Consider the following 17261-nt stretch of genomic DNA (forward strand, 5'->3'; position numbering starts at 1 on the left):
ACTCCTGCTCTCCCCCTCACATCATGTCACTGTGTGTTACCAGCCCAGATATCTGACCAGACTCCTCCCCACACTCTCTGGTGTATCTCATACATCAGAAGACATCAGCCCCTATTATACTCCTGCTCTCCTCCTCACACCATGTCACTGTGTGTTACCAGCCCAGAGATCTGACCAGTCTCCTCCCCACACTCTCTGGTGTATCTCATACATCAGGAGCCATCAGCCCCTATTATACTCCTGCTCTTCTCCTCACATCATGTCACTGTGTGTTACCAGCCCAGAGATCTGACCAGTCTCCTTCCCACACTCTCTGGTGTATCTCATACATCAGGAGGCATCGGCCACTATTATACTCCTGGTCTCCCCCTCACATCATGTCACTGTGTATTACCAGCCCAGAGATCTGACCAGTCTCCTCCCCACACTCTCTGGTGTATCTCATACATCAGGAGCCATCAGCCCCTATTATACTCCTGGTCTTCTCCTCACATCATGTCACTGTGTGTTACCAGCCCAGAGATCTGACCAGTCTCCTTCCCACACTCTCTGGTGTATCTCATACATCAGGAGGCATCGGCCACTATTATACTCCTGGTCTCCCCCTCACATCATGTCACTGTGTATTACCAGCCCAGAGATCTGACCAGTCTCCTCCCCACACTCTCTGGTGTATCTCATACATCAGGAGCCATCAGCCCCTATTATACTACTGCTCTCCCCCTCAAATCATGTCACTGTGTGTTACCAGCCCAGAGATCTGACCAGTCTACTCCTCACACTCTCTGGTGTATCTCATATATCAGAAGCCCTCAGCCCCTATTATACTCCTGCTCTCCCCCTCACATCATGTCACTGTGTGTTACCAGCCCAGATATCTGACCAGACTCCTCCCCACACTCTCTGGTGTATCTCATACATCAGAAGACATCAGCCCCTATTATACTCCTGCTCTCCTCCTCACATCATGTCACTGTGTGTTACCAGCCCAGAGATCTGACCAGTCTCCTCCCCACACTCTCTGGTGTATCTCATACATCAGGAGCCATCAGCCCCTATTATACTCCTGCTCTTCTCCTCACATCATGTCACTGTGTGTTACCAGCCCAGAGATCTGACCAGTCTCCTTCCCACACTCTCTGGTGTATCTCATACATCAGGAGGCATCGGCCACTATTATACTCCTGGTCTCCCCCTCACATCATGTCACTGTGTATTACCAGCCCAGAGATCTGACCAGTCTCCTCCCCACACTCTCTGGTGTATCTCATACATCAGAAGACATCAGCCCCTATTATACTCCTGCTCCCCCCCTCACATCATGTCACTGTGTGTTACCAGCCCAGATATCTGACCAGACTCCTCCCCACACTCTCTGGTGTATCTCATACATCAGGAGCCATCAGTCCCTATTATACTCCTGCTCTCCTCCTCACATCATGTCACTGTGTGTTACCAGCCCAGAGATCTGACCAATCTCCTCCCCACACTCTCTGGTGTATCTCATACATCAGAAGACATCAGCCCCTATTATACTCCTGCTCTCCCCCTCACATCATGTCACTGTGTGTTACCAGCCCAGATATCTGACCAGACTCCTCCCCACACTCTCTGGTGTATCTCATACATCAGAAGACATCAGCCCCTATTATACTCCTGCTCTCCTCCTCACATCATGTCACTGTGTGTTACCAGTCCAGAGATCTGACCACACTCCTCCCCACACTCTCTGGTGTATCTCATACATCAGAAGACATCAGCCCCTATTATACTCCTGCTCTCCTCCTCACATCATGTCACTGTGTGTTACCAGCCCAGAGATCTGACCAGTCTCCTCCCCACACTCTCTGGTGTATCTCATACATCAGGAGCCATCTGTCCCTATTATACTCCTGCTCTCCTCCTCAGGTCATGTCACTGTCTGTTACAAGCCAAGAGATCTGACCAGTCTCCTCCCCACACTCTCTGGTGTATCTCATACATCAGGAGCCATCTGTCCCTATTATACTCCTGCTCTCCTCCTCACATCATGTCACTGTGTGTTACCAGCCCAGAGATCTGACCAGTCTCCTCCCCACACTCTCTGGTGTATCTCATACATCAGGAGCCATCAGCTCCTATTATACTCCTGCTCTTCTCCTCACATCATGTCACTGTGTGTTACTAGCTCAGAGATCTGACCAGTTTCCTCCCCACACTCTCTGGTGTATCTCATACATCAGGAGGCATCGGCCACTATTATACTCCTGGTCTCCCCCTCACATCATGTCACTGTGTATTACCAGCCCAGAGATCTGACCAGTCTCCTCCCCACACTCTCTGGTGTATCTCATACATCAGGAGCCATCAGCCCCTATTATACTCCTGCTCTCCCCTGACATCATGTCACTGTGTGTTACCAGCCCAGAGATCTGACCAGTCTACTCCTCACACTCTCTGGTGTATCTCATACATCAGAAGCCCTCAGCCCCTATTATACTCCTGCTCTCCCCCTCACATCATGTCACTGTGTGTTACCAGCCCAGATATCTGACCAGACTCCTCCCCACACTCTCTGGTGTATCTCATACATCAGAAGACATCAGCCCCTATTATACTCCTGCTCTCCTCCTCACACCATGTCACTGTGTATTACCAGCCCAGAGATCTGACCAGTCTCCTCCCCACACTCTCTGGTGTATCTCATACATCAGGAGCCATCAGCCCCTATTATACTCCTGGTCTTCTCCTCACATCATGTCACTGTGTGTTACCAGCCCAGAGATCTGACCAGTCTCCTTCCCACACTCTCTGGTGTATCTCATACATCAGGAGGCATCGGCCACTATTATACTCCTGGTCTCCCCCTCACATCATGTCACTGTGTATTACCAGCCCAGAGATCTGACCAGTCTCCTCCCCACACTCTCTGGTGTATCTCATACATCAGGAGCCATCAGCCCCTATTATACTACTGCTCTCCCCCTCAAATCATGTCACTGTGTGTTACCAGCCCAGAGATCTGACCAGTCTACTCCTCACACTCTCTGGTGTATCTCATATATCAGAAGCCCTCAGCCCCTATTATACTCCTGCTCTCCCCCTCACATCATGTCACTGTGTGTTACCAGCCCAGATATCTGACCAGACTCCTCCCCACACTCTCTGGTGTATCTCATACATCAGAAGACATCAGCCCCTATTATACTCCTGCTCTCCTCCTCACATCATGTCACTGTGTGTTACCAGCCCAGAGATCTGACCAGTCTCCTCCCCACACTCTCTGGTGTATCTCATACATCAGGAGCCATCAGCCCCTATTATACTCCTGCTCTTCTCCTCACATCATGTCACTGTGTGTTACCAGCCCAGAGATCTGACCAGTCTCCTTCCCACACTCTCTGGTGTATCTCATACATCAGGAGGCATCGGCCACTATTATACTCCTGGTCTCCCCCTCACATCATGTCACTGTGTATTACCAGCCCAGAGATCTGACCAGTCTCCTCCCCACACTCTCTGGTGTATCTCATACATCAGGAGCCATCAGCCCCTATTATACTCCTGCTCTTCTCCTCACATCATGTCACTGTGTGTTACCAGCCCAGAGATCTGACCAGTCTCCTTCCCACACTCTCTGGTGTATCTCATACATCAGGAGGCATCGGCCACTATTATACTCCTGGTCTCCCCCTCACATCATGTCACTGTGTATTACCAGCCCAGAGATCTGACCAGTCTCCTCCCCACACTCTCTGGTGTATCTCATACATCAGGAGGCATCGGCCACTATTATACTCCTGCTCTCCCCTGACATCATGTCACTGTGTATTACCAGCCCAGAGATCTGACCAGTCTCCTCCCCACACTCTCTGGTGTATCTCATACATCAGGAGCCATCAGCCCCTATTTTACTCCTGCTCTCCCCCTCACATCATGTCACTGTGTGTTACCAGCCCAGATATCTGACCAGACTCCTCCCCACACTCTCTGGTGTATCTCATACATCAGGAGCCATCAGCCCCTATTTTACTCCTGCTCTCCCCCTCACATCATGTCACTGTGTATTACCAGCCCAGAGATCTGACCAGTCTCCTCCCCACACTCTCTGGTGTATCTCATACATCAGGAGCCATCAGCCCCTATTATACTCCTGCTCTCCCCCTCATATCATGTCACTGTGTGTTACCAGCCCAGAGATCTGACCAGTCTCATCACACTCTCTGGTGTATCTCATACATCAGGAGCCATCAGCCCCTATTATACTCCTGCTCTCCCCTCACATAATGTCACTGTGTGTTACCAGCCCAGATATCTGACCAGACTCCTCCCCACACTCTCTGGTGTATCTCATACATCAGGAGCCATCAGCCCCTATTTTACTCCTGCTCTCCCCCTCACATCATGTCACTGTGTATTACCAGCCCAGAGATCTGACCAGTCTCCTCCCCACACTCTCTGGTGTATCTCATACATCAGGAGCCATCAGCCCCTATTATACTCCTGCTCTCCCCCTCATATCATGTCACTGTGTGTTACCAGCCCAGAGATCTGACCAGTCTCATCACACTCTCTGGTGTATCTCATACATCAGGAGCCATCAGCCCCTATTATACTCCTGCTCTCCCCTCACATAATGTCACTGTGTGTTACCAGCCCAGAGATCTGACCAGTCTCCTCCCCACACTCTCTGGTGTATCTCATACATCAGGAGGCATCATCCCCTATTATACTCCTGCTCTCCCCCTCACATCATGTCACTGTGTGTTACCAGCCCAGAGATCTGACCAGTCTCCTCTCCTCACTCTCTCTGGTGTATCTCATACATCAGGAGCCATCAGCCCCTATTATACTCCTGCTCTCCCCCTCATATCATGTCACTGTGTGTTACCAGCCCAGAGGTCTGACCAGTCTCCTCCCCACACTCTCTGGTGTATCTCATACATCAGGAGCCATCAGCCCCTATTATACTCCTGCTCTCCCCCTCATATCATGTCACTGTGTGTTACCAGCCCAGAGATCTGACCAGTCTCATCACACTCTCTGGTGTATCTCATACATCAGGAGCCATCAGCCCCTATTATACTCCTGCTCTCCCCTCACATAATGTCACTTTGTGTTACCAGCCCAGAGATCTAACCAGTCTCCTCCCCACACTCTCTGGTTTATCTCATACATCAGGAGACATCAGCCCCTATTATACTCCAGCTCTCCCCCTCATATCATGTCACTGTGTGTTACCAGCCCAGAGATCTGACCAGTCTCATCACACTCTCTGGTGTATCATACATCAGGAGCCATCATCTCCTATTATACTCCTGCTCTCCCCCTCACATCATGTCACTGTGTGTTACCAGCCCAGAGATCTGACCAGTCTCCTCCCCACACTCTCTGGTGTATCTCATACATCAGGAGCCATCAGCCCCTATTATACTCCTGCTCTCCCCCTCACATCATGTCACTCTGTGTTACCAGCCCAGAGATCTGACCAGTCTCCTCCCCACACTCTCTGGTGTATCTCATACATCAGGAGCCATCAGCCCCTATTATACTCCTGCTCTCCCCCTCACATCATGTCACTGTGTGTTACCAGCCCAGATATCTGACCAGTCTCCTCCTCACACTCTCTGGTGTATCTCATACATCAGGAGCCATCAGCCTCTATTATACTCCTGCTCTCCCCCTCACATCATGTCACTGTGTGTTACCAGCCCAGAGATCTGACCAGTCTCCTCTCCTCACTCTCTCTGGTGTATCTCATACATCAGGAGCCATCAGCCCCTATTATACTCCTGCTCTCCCCCTCATATCATGTCACTGTGTGTTACCAGCCCAGAGATCTGACCAGTCTCATCACACTCTCTGGTGTATCTCATACATCAGGAGCCATCAGCCCCTATTATACTCCTGCTCTCCCCTCACATAATGTCACTGTGTGTTACCAGCCCAGAGATCTAACCAGTCTCCTCCCCACACTCTCTGGTTTATCTCATACATCAGGAGACATCAGCCCCTATTATACTCCTGCTCTCCCCCTCATATCATGTCACTGTGTGTTACCAGCCCAGAGATCTGACCAGTCTCATCACACTCTCTGGTGTATCATACATCAGGAGCCATCATCTCCTATTATACTCATGCTCTCCCCCTCACATCATGTCACTGTGTGTTACCAGCCCAGAGATCTGACCAGTCTCATCACACTCTCTGGTGTATCATACATCAGGAGCCATCATCTCCTATTATACTCCTGCTCTCCCCCTCACATCATGTCACTGTGTGTTACCAGCCCAGAGATCTGACCAGTCTCCTCCCCACACTCTCTGGTGTATCTCATACATCAGGAGCCATCAGCCCCTATTATACTCCTGCTCTCCCCCTCACATCATGTCACTCTGTGTTACCAGCCCAGAGATCTGACCAGTCTCCTCCCCACACTCTCTGGTGTATCTCATACATCAGGAGCCATCAGCCCCTATTATACTCCTGCTCTCCCCCTCACATCATGTCACTGTGTGTTACCAGCCCAGATATCTGACCAGTCTCCTCCTCACACTCTCTGGTGTATCTCATACATCAGGAGCCATCAGCCTCTATTATACTCCTGCTCTCCCCCACTCACATCATGTCACTGTGTGTTACCAGCCCAGAGATCTGACCAGTCTCCTCTCCTCACTCTCTCTGGTGTATCTCATACATCAGGAGCCATCAGCCCCTATTATACTCCTGCTCTCCCCCTCATATCATGTCACTGTGTGTTACCAGCCCAGAGATCTGACCAGTCTCATCACACTCTCTGGTGTATCTCATACATCAGGAGCCATCAGCCCCTATTATACTCCTGCTCTCCCCTCACATAATGTCACTGTGTGTTACCAGCCCAGAGATCTAACCAGTCTCCTCCCCACACTCTCTGGTTTATCTCATACATCAGGAGACATCAGCCCCTATTATACTCCTGCTCTCCCCCTCATATCATGTCACTGTGTGTTACCAGCCCAGAGATCTGACCAGTCTCATCACACTCTCTGGTGTATCATACATCAGGAGCCATCATCTCCTATTATACTCATGCTCTCCCCCTCACATCATGTCACTGTGTGTTACCAGCCCAGAGATCTGACCAGTCTCATCACACTCTCTGGTGTATCATACATCAGGAGCCATCATCTCCTATTATACTCCTGCTCTCCCCCTCACATCATGTCACTGTGTGTTACCAGCCCAGAGATCTGACCAGTCTCCTCCCCACACTCTCTGGTGTATCTCATACATCAGGAGCCATCAGCCCCTATTATACTCCAGCTCTCCCCCTCACATCATGTCACTCTGTGTTACCAGCCCAGATATCTGACCAGTCTCCTCCTCACACTCTCTGGTGTATCTCATACATCAGGAGCCATCAGCCTCTATTATACTCCTGCTCTCCCCCTCACATCATGTCACTGTGTGTTACCAGCCCAGAGATCTGACCAGTCTCCTCTCCTCACTCTCTCTGGTGTATCTCATACATCAGGAGCCATCAGCCCCTATTATACTCCTGCTCTCCCCCTCATATCATGTCACTGTGTGTTACCAGCCCAGAGATCTGACCAGTCTCATCACACTCTCTGGTGTATCTCATACATCAGGAGCCATCAGCCCCTATTATACTCCTGCTCTCCCCTCACATAATGTCACTGTGTGTTACCAGCCCAGAGATCTAACCAGTCTCCTCCCCACACTCTCTGGTTTATCTCATACATCAGGAGACATCAGCCCCTATTATACTCCTGCTCTCCCCCTCATATCATGTCACTGTGTGTTACCAGCCCAGAGATCTGACCAGTCTCATCACACTCTCTGGTGTATCATACATCAGGAGCCATCATCTCCTATTATACTCATGCTCTGCCCCTCACATCATGTCACTGTGTGTTACCAGCCCAGAGATCTGACCAGTCTCATCACACTCTCTGGTGTATCATACATCAGGAGCCATCATCTCCTATTATACTCCTGCTCTCCCCCTCACATCATGTCACTGTGTGTTACCAGCCCAGAGATCTGACCAGTCTCCTCCCCACACTCTCTGGTGTATCTCATACATCAGGAGCCATCAGCCCCTATTATACTCCTGCTCTCCCCCTCACATCATGTCACTCTGTGTTACCAGCCCAGAGATCTGACCAGTCTCCTCCCCACACTCTCTGGTGTATCTCATACATCAGGAGACCTCAGCCCCTATTATACTCCTGCTCTCCCCCTCACATCATGTCACTGTGTGTTACCAGCCCAGAGATCTGACCAGTCTCTTCCCCACACTCCCTGGTGTATCTCATACATTAGGAGACATCAGTCCCTATTATACTCCTGCTCTCCCCTCACATCATGTCACTGTGTGTTACCAGCCCAGAGATCTCACCAGTCTCCTCCCCACACTCTCTGGTGTATCTCATACATCAGGAGCCATCAGCCCCTATTATACTCCTGTTCTCCCCCTCACATCATGTCACTGTGTGTTACCAGCCCAGAGATCTGACCAGTCTCCTCCCCACACTCTCTGGTGTATCTCATACATCAGGAGACATCAGCCCCTATTATACTCCTGCTCTCCCCCTCACATCATGTCACTGTGTGTTACCAGCCCAGAGATCTGACCAGTCTCCTCCCCACACTCTCTGGTGTATCTCATACATCAGGAGACATCAGCCCCTAATATACTCCTGCTCTCCCCCTCACATCATGTCACTGTGTGTTACCAGCCCAGAGATCTGACCAGTCTCCTCCCCACACTCTCTGGTGTATCTCGTACATCAGGAGACATCAGCCCCTATTATACTCCTGCTCTCTCCCTCACATCATGTCACTGTGTGTTACCAGCCCAGAGATCTGACCAGTCTCCTCCACACACTCTCTGGTGTATCTCATACATCAGGAGCCATCAGCCCCTGTTATACTCCTGCTCTCCCCCTCACATCATATCACTGTGTGTTACCAGCCCAGATATCTGACCAGTCTCCTCCCCACACTCTCTGGTGTATCTCATACATCAGGATCCATCAGCCCCTATTATACTCCTGCTCTCCCCCTCACATCATGTCACTGTGTGTTACCAGCCCAGAGATCTGACCAGTCTCCTCCCCACACTCTCTGGTGTATCTCATACATCAGGAGACATCAGCCCCTATTATACTCCTGCTCTCCCCTCACATCATGTCACTGTGTGTTACCAGCCCAGAGATCTGACAAGTCTCCTCCCCACACTCTCTGGTGTATCTCATACATCAGGAGACATCAGCCTCTATTATACTCCTGCTCTCCCCCTCACATCATGTCACTGTGTTACCAGCCCAGAGATCTGACCAGTCTCCTCCCCACACTCTCTGGTGTATCTCATACATCAGGAGCCATCAGCCCCTATTATACTCCTGCTCTCCCCCTCACATCATGTCACTGTGTGTTACCAGCCCAGAGATCTGACCAGTCTCCTCCACACACTCTCTGGTGTATCTCATACATCAGGAGCCATCAGCCCCTATTATACTCCTGCTCTCCCCCTCACATCATGTCACTGTGTGTTACCAGCCCAGAGATCTGACCAGTCTCCTCCCCACACTCTCTGGTGTATCTCATACATCAGGAGCCATCGGCCCCTATTATACTCCTGCTCTCCCCCTCACATCATGTCACTGTGTGTTACCAGCCCAGAGATCTGACCAGTCTCCTCCCCACACTCTGTGGTGTATCTCATGTGTTACCACAGCTTTTATATTGTGTGTACAATCTACATATAACAGTGGCTGGGTCTACGCAGTGTGTGTGTGTGTGTGTGGCTGGTGTTGTGATTATATCTGGAGAATAAAGGGAACTGGATGATCTGGGTGAGAGTTGGACAGTAGGTCTTCGGGCAGTGACTCAGAGGCGTGCACAGTGTGTGTGGCTCTCGTACGGTCAGTGTGTGTTACGCAGCGCGAGCCTCCCGAGTGTCTGCACAGCATCAGGTGAGGAGCCTTTGCATCTAGAAGGTAATGGAATGGTGATGGCGACGTGGGCGTGTCGCTGATATCGGCTACGTACAGTGTTGTGCGTCTGTTCACACGGGACGCCTTCTTCAGATGGAGATACTGCACCAGATTTTCATGCAGTTAAGCGATTTTTAGTCGCTGCGCATGCGGGAGAATTTCGGGTCATGGGGGTCATTCCGAGTTGATCGCTAGCTGAATTTGTTCGCAGCGCAGCGATCAGGCTAAAAATCAGCAGTTCTGCGCATGTGGCGCAATACGCACGCGCGACGTACGGGCACAACGAACGATGTAGTTTTGCACAGGGTCTAGCGAAGCATTTCAGTCGCACTGCTGGCCGCAGAGTGTTTGACAGGAAGTGGGCGTTTCTGGGTGGCAACTGACCGTTTTCAGGGAGTGTGCGGAAAAACGCAGGCGTGCCAGGAAAAACGCAGGTGTGGCTGGGAGAACGCTGGGCGGGTTTGTGACGTGAAATCCGAAACGGAATAGTTTGAAGTGTTCGCAAGTGCTGAGTAGGTTTTGAGCTACTCTGAAACTACACAAAATATTTTGTAGCCGCTCTGCGATCCTTTCGTTCGCACTTCTGCTAAGCTAAAATACACTCCCAGTGGGCGGCGGCATTGCGTTTGCACGGCTGCTAAAACTAGCTAGGGAGCGAACAACTCGGAATGACCGCCCATGTGTGTATACAAGTGACCGCATAAAGATGCTGCTGCAATCGGGATAAATAGTATCGGGTATTGGGCGGGGAAGTGATGGGCAGTGACTGGGAAGGTGGGTAGAGTTGAATGGGATTATCACAGTACAGCGGCCACCTCTGTCTTACACCCCCACCCCACCCCCGTTGTGCAGCAGTAACCTGGCCTGGTGCTTGGTGTAGTGGGCGTGGTATTGGAGTGTCCCAGGCACTCCAAATTTAGTGTATGCCACTGATCTAGCACCTATATTCCCTACTGGTCTGGGGAGTTTTAGTAGAGAGGTCTCGAGGGCGTCTACCTGGTCAACACGGAGGGTTTGGGGAGCATTGTTTACCTTTTCTTGCTTCCCACCACTGCCTGTCTTTTTGGTCCTTACCCTCTATCTTGAGTTTCGCCACCAGCAGCTGTCCTCAATGCTCAGCTGCCACCTCAGAGTCTTCTCCAATTGCTAAAAAAAAAAAAACATTTTGCTTGACCTCATCCTATTCTGGCCTTTTACGCGGCCATCAAAACCTTTCATCCCAGGAGCTCTTCTTTTCGTAGCGCTAAGACTGGATTGAGCTCTCTCCCCAATCATAGCTCACCACGACTGCTCCGGATTAACGGTCTACTGGCAGTGCCTCTTATTTCATACCATGGATTTGTGGTTTGAAATATGATGAGCTTGATCCCTTTGGTTTCAAGGTTTCCATTGCACAACAAAGGACACAACTTATGAATCTCATACAATGACATTCTCTCCACATCCAACATCCACAGAAGAGATGAGTAGGAGACGAATGTGTCCATCTGCTGATCTACCCAGGCACTCTGACAGGGACTCAACCACAATCTCAAAAAATTCCCCTTGTATCCTTCTCCAGGAATATGTTTGAGTGTGAAAGGTAGTACGAAAGTGTTCCACATGAGGTTGTACTAAGCATGCACCAATGGGAATATGGGTGACATCAAATATTGATTAATTATGCCTTTGCTGGGAGCTACTTAGTTATCTACTTAATTTCTACCAGATGGACGTAATACAAGGAATACCTCGGAGGAACATCTCACTTGGTCTCCAGATTTTAAATTAGAAGATAAGAACATCATACAAGGTTCTCCAGAAGAAAACTGCATTACCTTAAATATACGTCCAGTACCTCACAGTGCAGATATATCATCGGATCCCTCTGTTCCCGAGGAATGTTCTCCTGGTAACTCGCAGATTGTTGCATATAGTACAGACCACAGCAGTGATACAGTAATTTCCTCTTCTGAATGTGGGAAAGGTATTACTAAAAAACTAGCAGTTATTAGACATGAGATGAGTCAGACAGGTGAGAGGCTTTTTTCATGTTTTGAGTGTGGGAAATCTTTTACACAGAAAGCAGGTCTTCTTATACATGAGAGAAGTCACACAGGTGAGAAGCCGTTTCCATGCTCTGAGTGTGGGAAATGTTTTACACAGAAATCAGGTCTTCTTATACATGAGAGAAGTCACACAGGTGAGAAGCCATTTCCATGTTCTGAGTGTGAGAAATGTTTTACACACAAATCAACTCTTGTTAGACATCAGAGAAGTCACACAGGTGAGAAACCATTTCCATGTTCTGAGTGTGTGAAGTGTTTTACACATAAATCAGCTCTTGTTACACATCAGAGAAGTCACACGGGTGCCAAGCCATTTCCATGTTCCGAGTGTGGGAAATGTTTTACACACAAATCACGTCTTGTTATACATGAGAGATGTCACACAGGTGAGAAGCCATTTCCATGTTCTGAGTGTGGGAAATGTTTTACACACAAATCGGCCCTTGTTATACATGAGAGAAGTCACACAAGTGAGAAGCCATTTCCATGTTCTGAGTGTGAGAAATGTTTTATACGTAAAGCCGATCTTGATAGACATGAGAAATGTCATACAGGTGAAAAATCATTTCCATGTTCTGAATGTGGGAAATGTTTTACACAGAGATCAGTTCTTGTTATACATAAGAGACGTCACACAGGTGAGAAACCATTTCCATGTTCTGAGTGTGACAAAAGTTTTATACTTAAATCAGATCTTGATAGACATGATAGATGTCATAAAGGTGAGAAAGCATTTACATGCTCTGAGTGTGGGAAATGTTTTACACATAAGTCATATCTTGTTGCGCACCAAAGCCGTCACACAGATGAGAAACCATTTCCATGTTCTGAGTGTGGGAAATGTTTTACACAGAAAGCATATCTCGTTATACATGAGAGAACTCACAAAGGTGAGAAATCATTTCCATGTTCTGAGTGTGGGAAATGTTTTACACAGAAATCATATCTTGTTATACATGAGAAAACTCACAAAGGGGAGAAACCATTTCCATGTTCTGAGTGTGGGAAATGTTTTACACAGAAATCATCTCTTGTTAGACATGAGAGAAGTCACACAGGTGAGTAGCCATTTTCATGTTCTGAGTAGGGACGGACATCAGATACCCAGTATCTAATGGTTGCCAGGCTTCTGACATAAAGTCACGTGATTGGTAGCATCACATTATAACCTTATACTATTGATGGTTATCCTGTATGCACACGCAGAAGCACAGAGCTTCGCATTTGCGCACATAAGCTGAGCTGCGATAACCACTTCTAGGAGTCCACAGCTGAGTTCAAACAGCTGTCAGATGAGCAACAGAAGCAGCTTCCGATGACTGGCAGCCATCGCAAACCTGGTATTCGATGGATAAAGTACCTCCATTGGAACGGGAACATCTGTGGTTGGTAACAGTTTCCGATGTCCATCCCTAGTTCTGAGCGTAGAAAATACGTTCTACAGAAATCACATCTTGTTACATGTACAGATGTGTCCTCATACATCTAGCATCAATGTACCACACACTGGGAGATACATGGCTTGAGTGAGGTGACAGATGCAGCGTACCTCAGCTAGCATCGGCTGTTTTTGTCAAAAAAAAGCTTCTTACTTGCAATGCACCAGTAGACTGTGCTAATCAATTTGATATGCGGCACTTTATCTGTGTGCGACTGAGTCTGTATATAAAGCAAAATAGAACTTGACATGGGAAAATGCTGCGGTCGCTGCATTACAGTACTTTGCATGCAGATTCAGAGACTCGGTCATACACAGATATACAAATGCTGCATATCAAGGTAATTGGCGCAGTCTCCTGTACATCTGTAAGAGAAGTCACAGGTTAGAACAAACTATTATAAGGCATCAGCTATTATAGCTTAACTAACAGTGCATACCATAAAAGAATCAATCATGATTTTTCTGCCACATTAAATGTATATGTTCCTATGGAAACCAGTCATGATTTGCTTGTTTGGAAAGTCATGTGATGGAAAATTATGTCACTCACGTCAGAGCGTGGGGGGAGGACGCGTCTCTGTACCTCTCGGGACGCGCCCCCGAACCACGTGCTCTATAGCAGCCAATGGACACAGTGCAGGTTCTGATCACGTGGGATGCATCACGTGATCGGAGCTTTGTCATAATGATTAAAACCAGCCGACCAATGGGATTGAAAATAGTTCCAGCCATGTGACCAGATGCGGTCACGTGACCGGCTAATAGAATGACAATAATCTCTTCTAATGTATAAAAACCTGATTTAAAATACTAATTTTTATTAAAAAAAAGATGACCCACTAATAAAGGGGAACTGTATGATTGTAATGATGCGTTTTTTAGAATGATTTGTTGGACGGTTTGCTTTATTACATTGATGTACCAACACAGGTGCTAATTGTTATGCTATTGAAAGTGGTATATAAAGACACGCCAGTATACACTGAATTTCTGCCCCGGAGGAAGCTGGAACCAGTGAAACGCGTTGAGCCTATCTTTGAATGACCTACCAGGATCCTACTCCACCACTTTGCATCCATTTGGACCCTTTGGCATTTCATTTGGCAATAATTTAGACATCGATCCCCCATTTGAACGTTGCACCATAGCGTTATTCCAGCTTATCCCTTCAGCTTCAAAATGGACTTTTCCTTTTCCAAGGGATCATCATTCTTTCACATCCGGTAAACAGTATTGCTCTACAGAATACTGCATTTGATTGGAAGTTGTCCTCGCCAAAAACCATTGGTAATACCTATATACATGTGTGAGTGCAACAGAGATCCGATGCAGGGAGGTGTTTATATATGAGTTTAATTACAAACAGCATTTATTATACACCCCTTCATGTTTTATTATGTATTACAAGGAATAAATTGTGATTCTTTTTTATGAAGCAATCCGTCCTATGTATATGTTCTATACAGCCAGCGCTGGTACACCCATACATTTATTTCCTTATATATATAACAGGGGGTCTGACCATCCCCGTACCAGCTGCTGCTGACTGCGCATTTGCACAACTCTTGTATATATCTGTGATCACTGAGAATGCAGCCTATCGCTTCCCCTGGAATCAGTGACATCACTGAGAATGCAGCCTGTCACTTCCCCAGGAATCAGTGACATCACTGAGAATGCAGCCTATAGCTTTCCCAGGAATCAGTGACATCACTGAGAATGCAGCCTATCACTTCCCCAGGAATCAGTGACATCACTGTGAATACAGCCTATAGCTTTCCCAGGAATCAGTGACATCACTGAGAATGCAGCCTGTCACTTCCCCAGGAATCAGTGACATCACTGAGAATGCAGCCTATAGCTTTCCCAGGAATCAGTGACATCACTGAGAATGCAGCCTATCACTTCCCCAGGAATCAGTGACATCACTGTGAATACAGCCTATAGCTTTCCCAGGAATCAGTGACATCACTGAGAATGCAGCCTATAGTTTCCCCAGGAATCAGTGACATCACTGTAAATATAGCCTATAGCTTCCCCAGGAATCAGTGACATCACAGTAAATATAGCCTACAGCTTCACCAGGAATCAGTGACATCACTGAGAATGCAGCCTGTCACTTCCCCAGGAATCAGTGACATCACTGAGAATGCAGCCTATAGCTTTCCCAGGAATCAGTGACATCACTGAGAATGCAGCCTATAGCTTCCCCAGGAATCAGTGACATCACTGAAAGTGCAGCCTGTAGCTTCACCAGTAATCAGTGACATCACTGAGAATGCAGCCTGTCACTTCCCCAGGAATCAGTGACATCACTGAGAATGCAGCCTATAGCTTCCCCAGGAATCAGTGACATCACTGAAAGTGCAGCCTGTAGCTTCACCAGTAATCAGTGACATCACTGAGAATGCAGCCTATCACTTCACCAGGAATCAGTGACATCACTGAGAATGCAGCCTATAGCTTTCCCATGAATCAGTGACATCACTGAGAGTGCAGCCTATAGCTTTCCCAGGAATCAGTGACATCACTGAGAGTGCAGCCTATAGCTTTCCCAGGAATCAGTGACATCACTGAGAATGCAGCCCATCACTTCCCCAGGAATCAGTGACATCACTGAGAATGCAGCCTATAGCTTCCCCAGGAATCAGTGACATCACTGAGAATGCAGCCTATAGCTTCCCCAGGAATCAGTGACATCACTGAGAATGCAGCCTATACGTTTCCCAGGAATCAGTGACATCACTGAGAATGCAGCCTATCACTTCACCAGGAATCAGTGACATCACTGAGAATGCAGCCTATAGCTTTCCCAGGAATCAGTGACATCACTGAGAGTGCAGCCTATAGCTTTCCCAGGAATCAGTGACATCACTGAGAGTGCAGCCTATAGCTTTCCCAGGAATCAGTGACATCACTGAGAGTGCAGCCAATAGCTTCCCCAGGAATCAGTGACATCACTGAAAATGCAGCCTATAGCTTCACCAGTAATCAGTGACATCACTGAGAATGCAGCCAATCACTTCACCAGGAATCAGTGGCATCACTGAGAATGCAGCCTATACGTTTCCCAGGAATCAGTGACATCACTGAGAATGCAGCCTATCACTTCCCCAGGAATCAGTGACATCACTGAGAATGCAGCCTATAGCTTTCCCAGGAATCAGTGACATCACTGAGAGTGCAGCCTTTAGCTTTCCCAGGAATCAGTGACATCACTGAGAGTGCAGCCTATAGCTTTTCCAGGAATCAGTGACATCACTGAGAGTGCAGCCTATAGCTTCACCAGGAATTAGTGACATCACTGAGAATGCAGCCTGTCACTTCCCCAGGAATCAGTGACATCACTGAGAATGCAGCCTATAGCTTCCCCAGGAATCAGTGACATCACTGAAAATGCAGCCTATAGCTTCACCAGTAATCAGTGACATCACTGAGAATGCAGCCAATCACTTCACCAGGAATCAGTGACATCACTGAGAATGCAGCCTATAGCTTTCCCAGGAATCAGTGACATCACTGAGAGTGCAGCCCATAGCTTTCCCAGGAATCAGTGACATCACTGAGAGTGCAGCCTATAGCTTTCCCAGAAATCAGTGACATCACTGAGAGTGCAACCTATAGCTTTCCCAGGAATCAGTGACATCACTGAGAATGCAGCCTATCACTTCCCCAGGAATCAGTGACATCACTGAGAATGCAGCCTATAGCTTCCCCAGGAATCAGTGACATCACTGAGAATGCAGCCTATAGCTTCCCCAGGAATCAGTGACATCACTGAGAATGCAG

The 17261-nt window shown here is 48.1% G+C and overlaps 2 protein-coding genes across 2 annotated transcripts in view; one reads left to right on the forward strand and one right to left on the reverse strand.

Moving 5' to 3' along the window:
• Positions 1 to 14907, forward strand: part of LOC134983562 (oocyte zinc finger protein XlCOF6-like) — a 35920-nt gene extending 21013 nt beyond the window's left edge. Inside the window, exon 4 of the mRNA XM_063949216.1 lies at positions 11692 to 14907. Coding sequence (XP_063805286.1) covers positions 11692 to 13097 — 1406 coding nt within the window. The 3' untranslated portion in view covers positions 13098 to 14907. The remainder of the gene's footprint in view (positions 1 to 11691) is intronic.
• LOC134983565 (lactase/phlorizin hydrolase-like) overlaps positions 1 to 17261 on the reverse strand; it is a 744668-nt gene that overhangs the window by 105495 nt on the left and 621912 nt on the right. The gene's annotated exons all lie outside the window — the stretch shown is intronic.

The sequence above is a fragment of the Pseudophryne corroboree genome (genome assembly GCF_028390025.1).
Source record: "Pseudophryne corroboree isolate aPseCor3 chromosome 3 unlocalized genomic scaffold, aPseCor3.hap2 SUPER_3_unloc_18, whole genome shotgun sequence".
Taxonomy (NCBI): Eukaryota; Metazoa; Chordata; class Amphibia; order Anura; family Myobatrachidae; genus Pseudophryne; species Pseudophryne corroboree.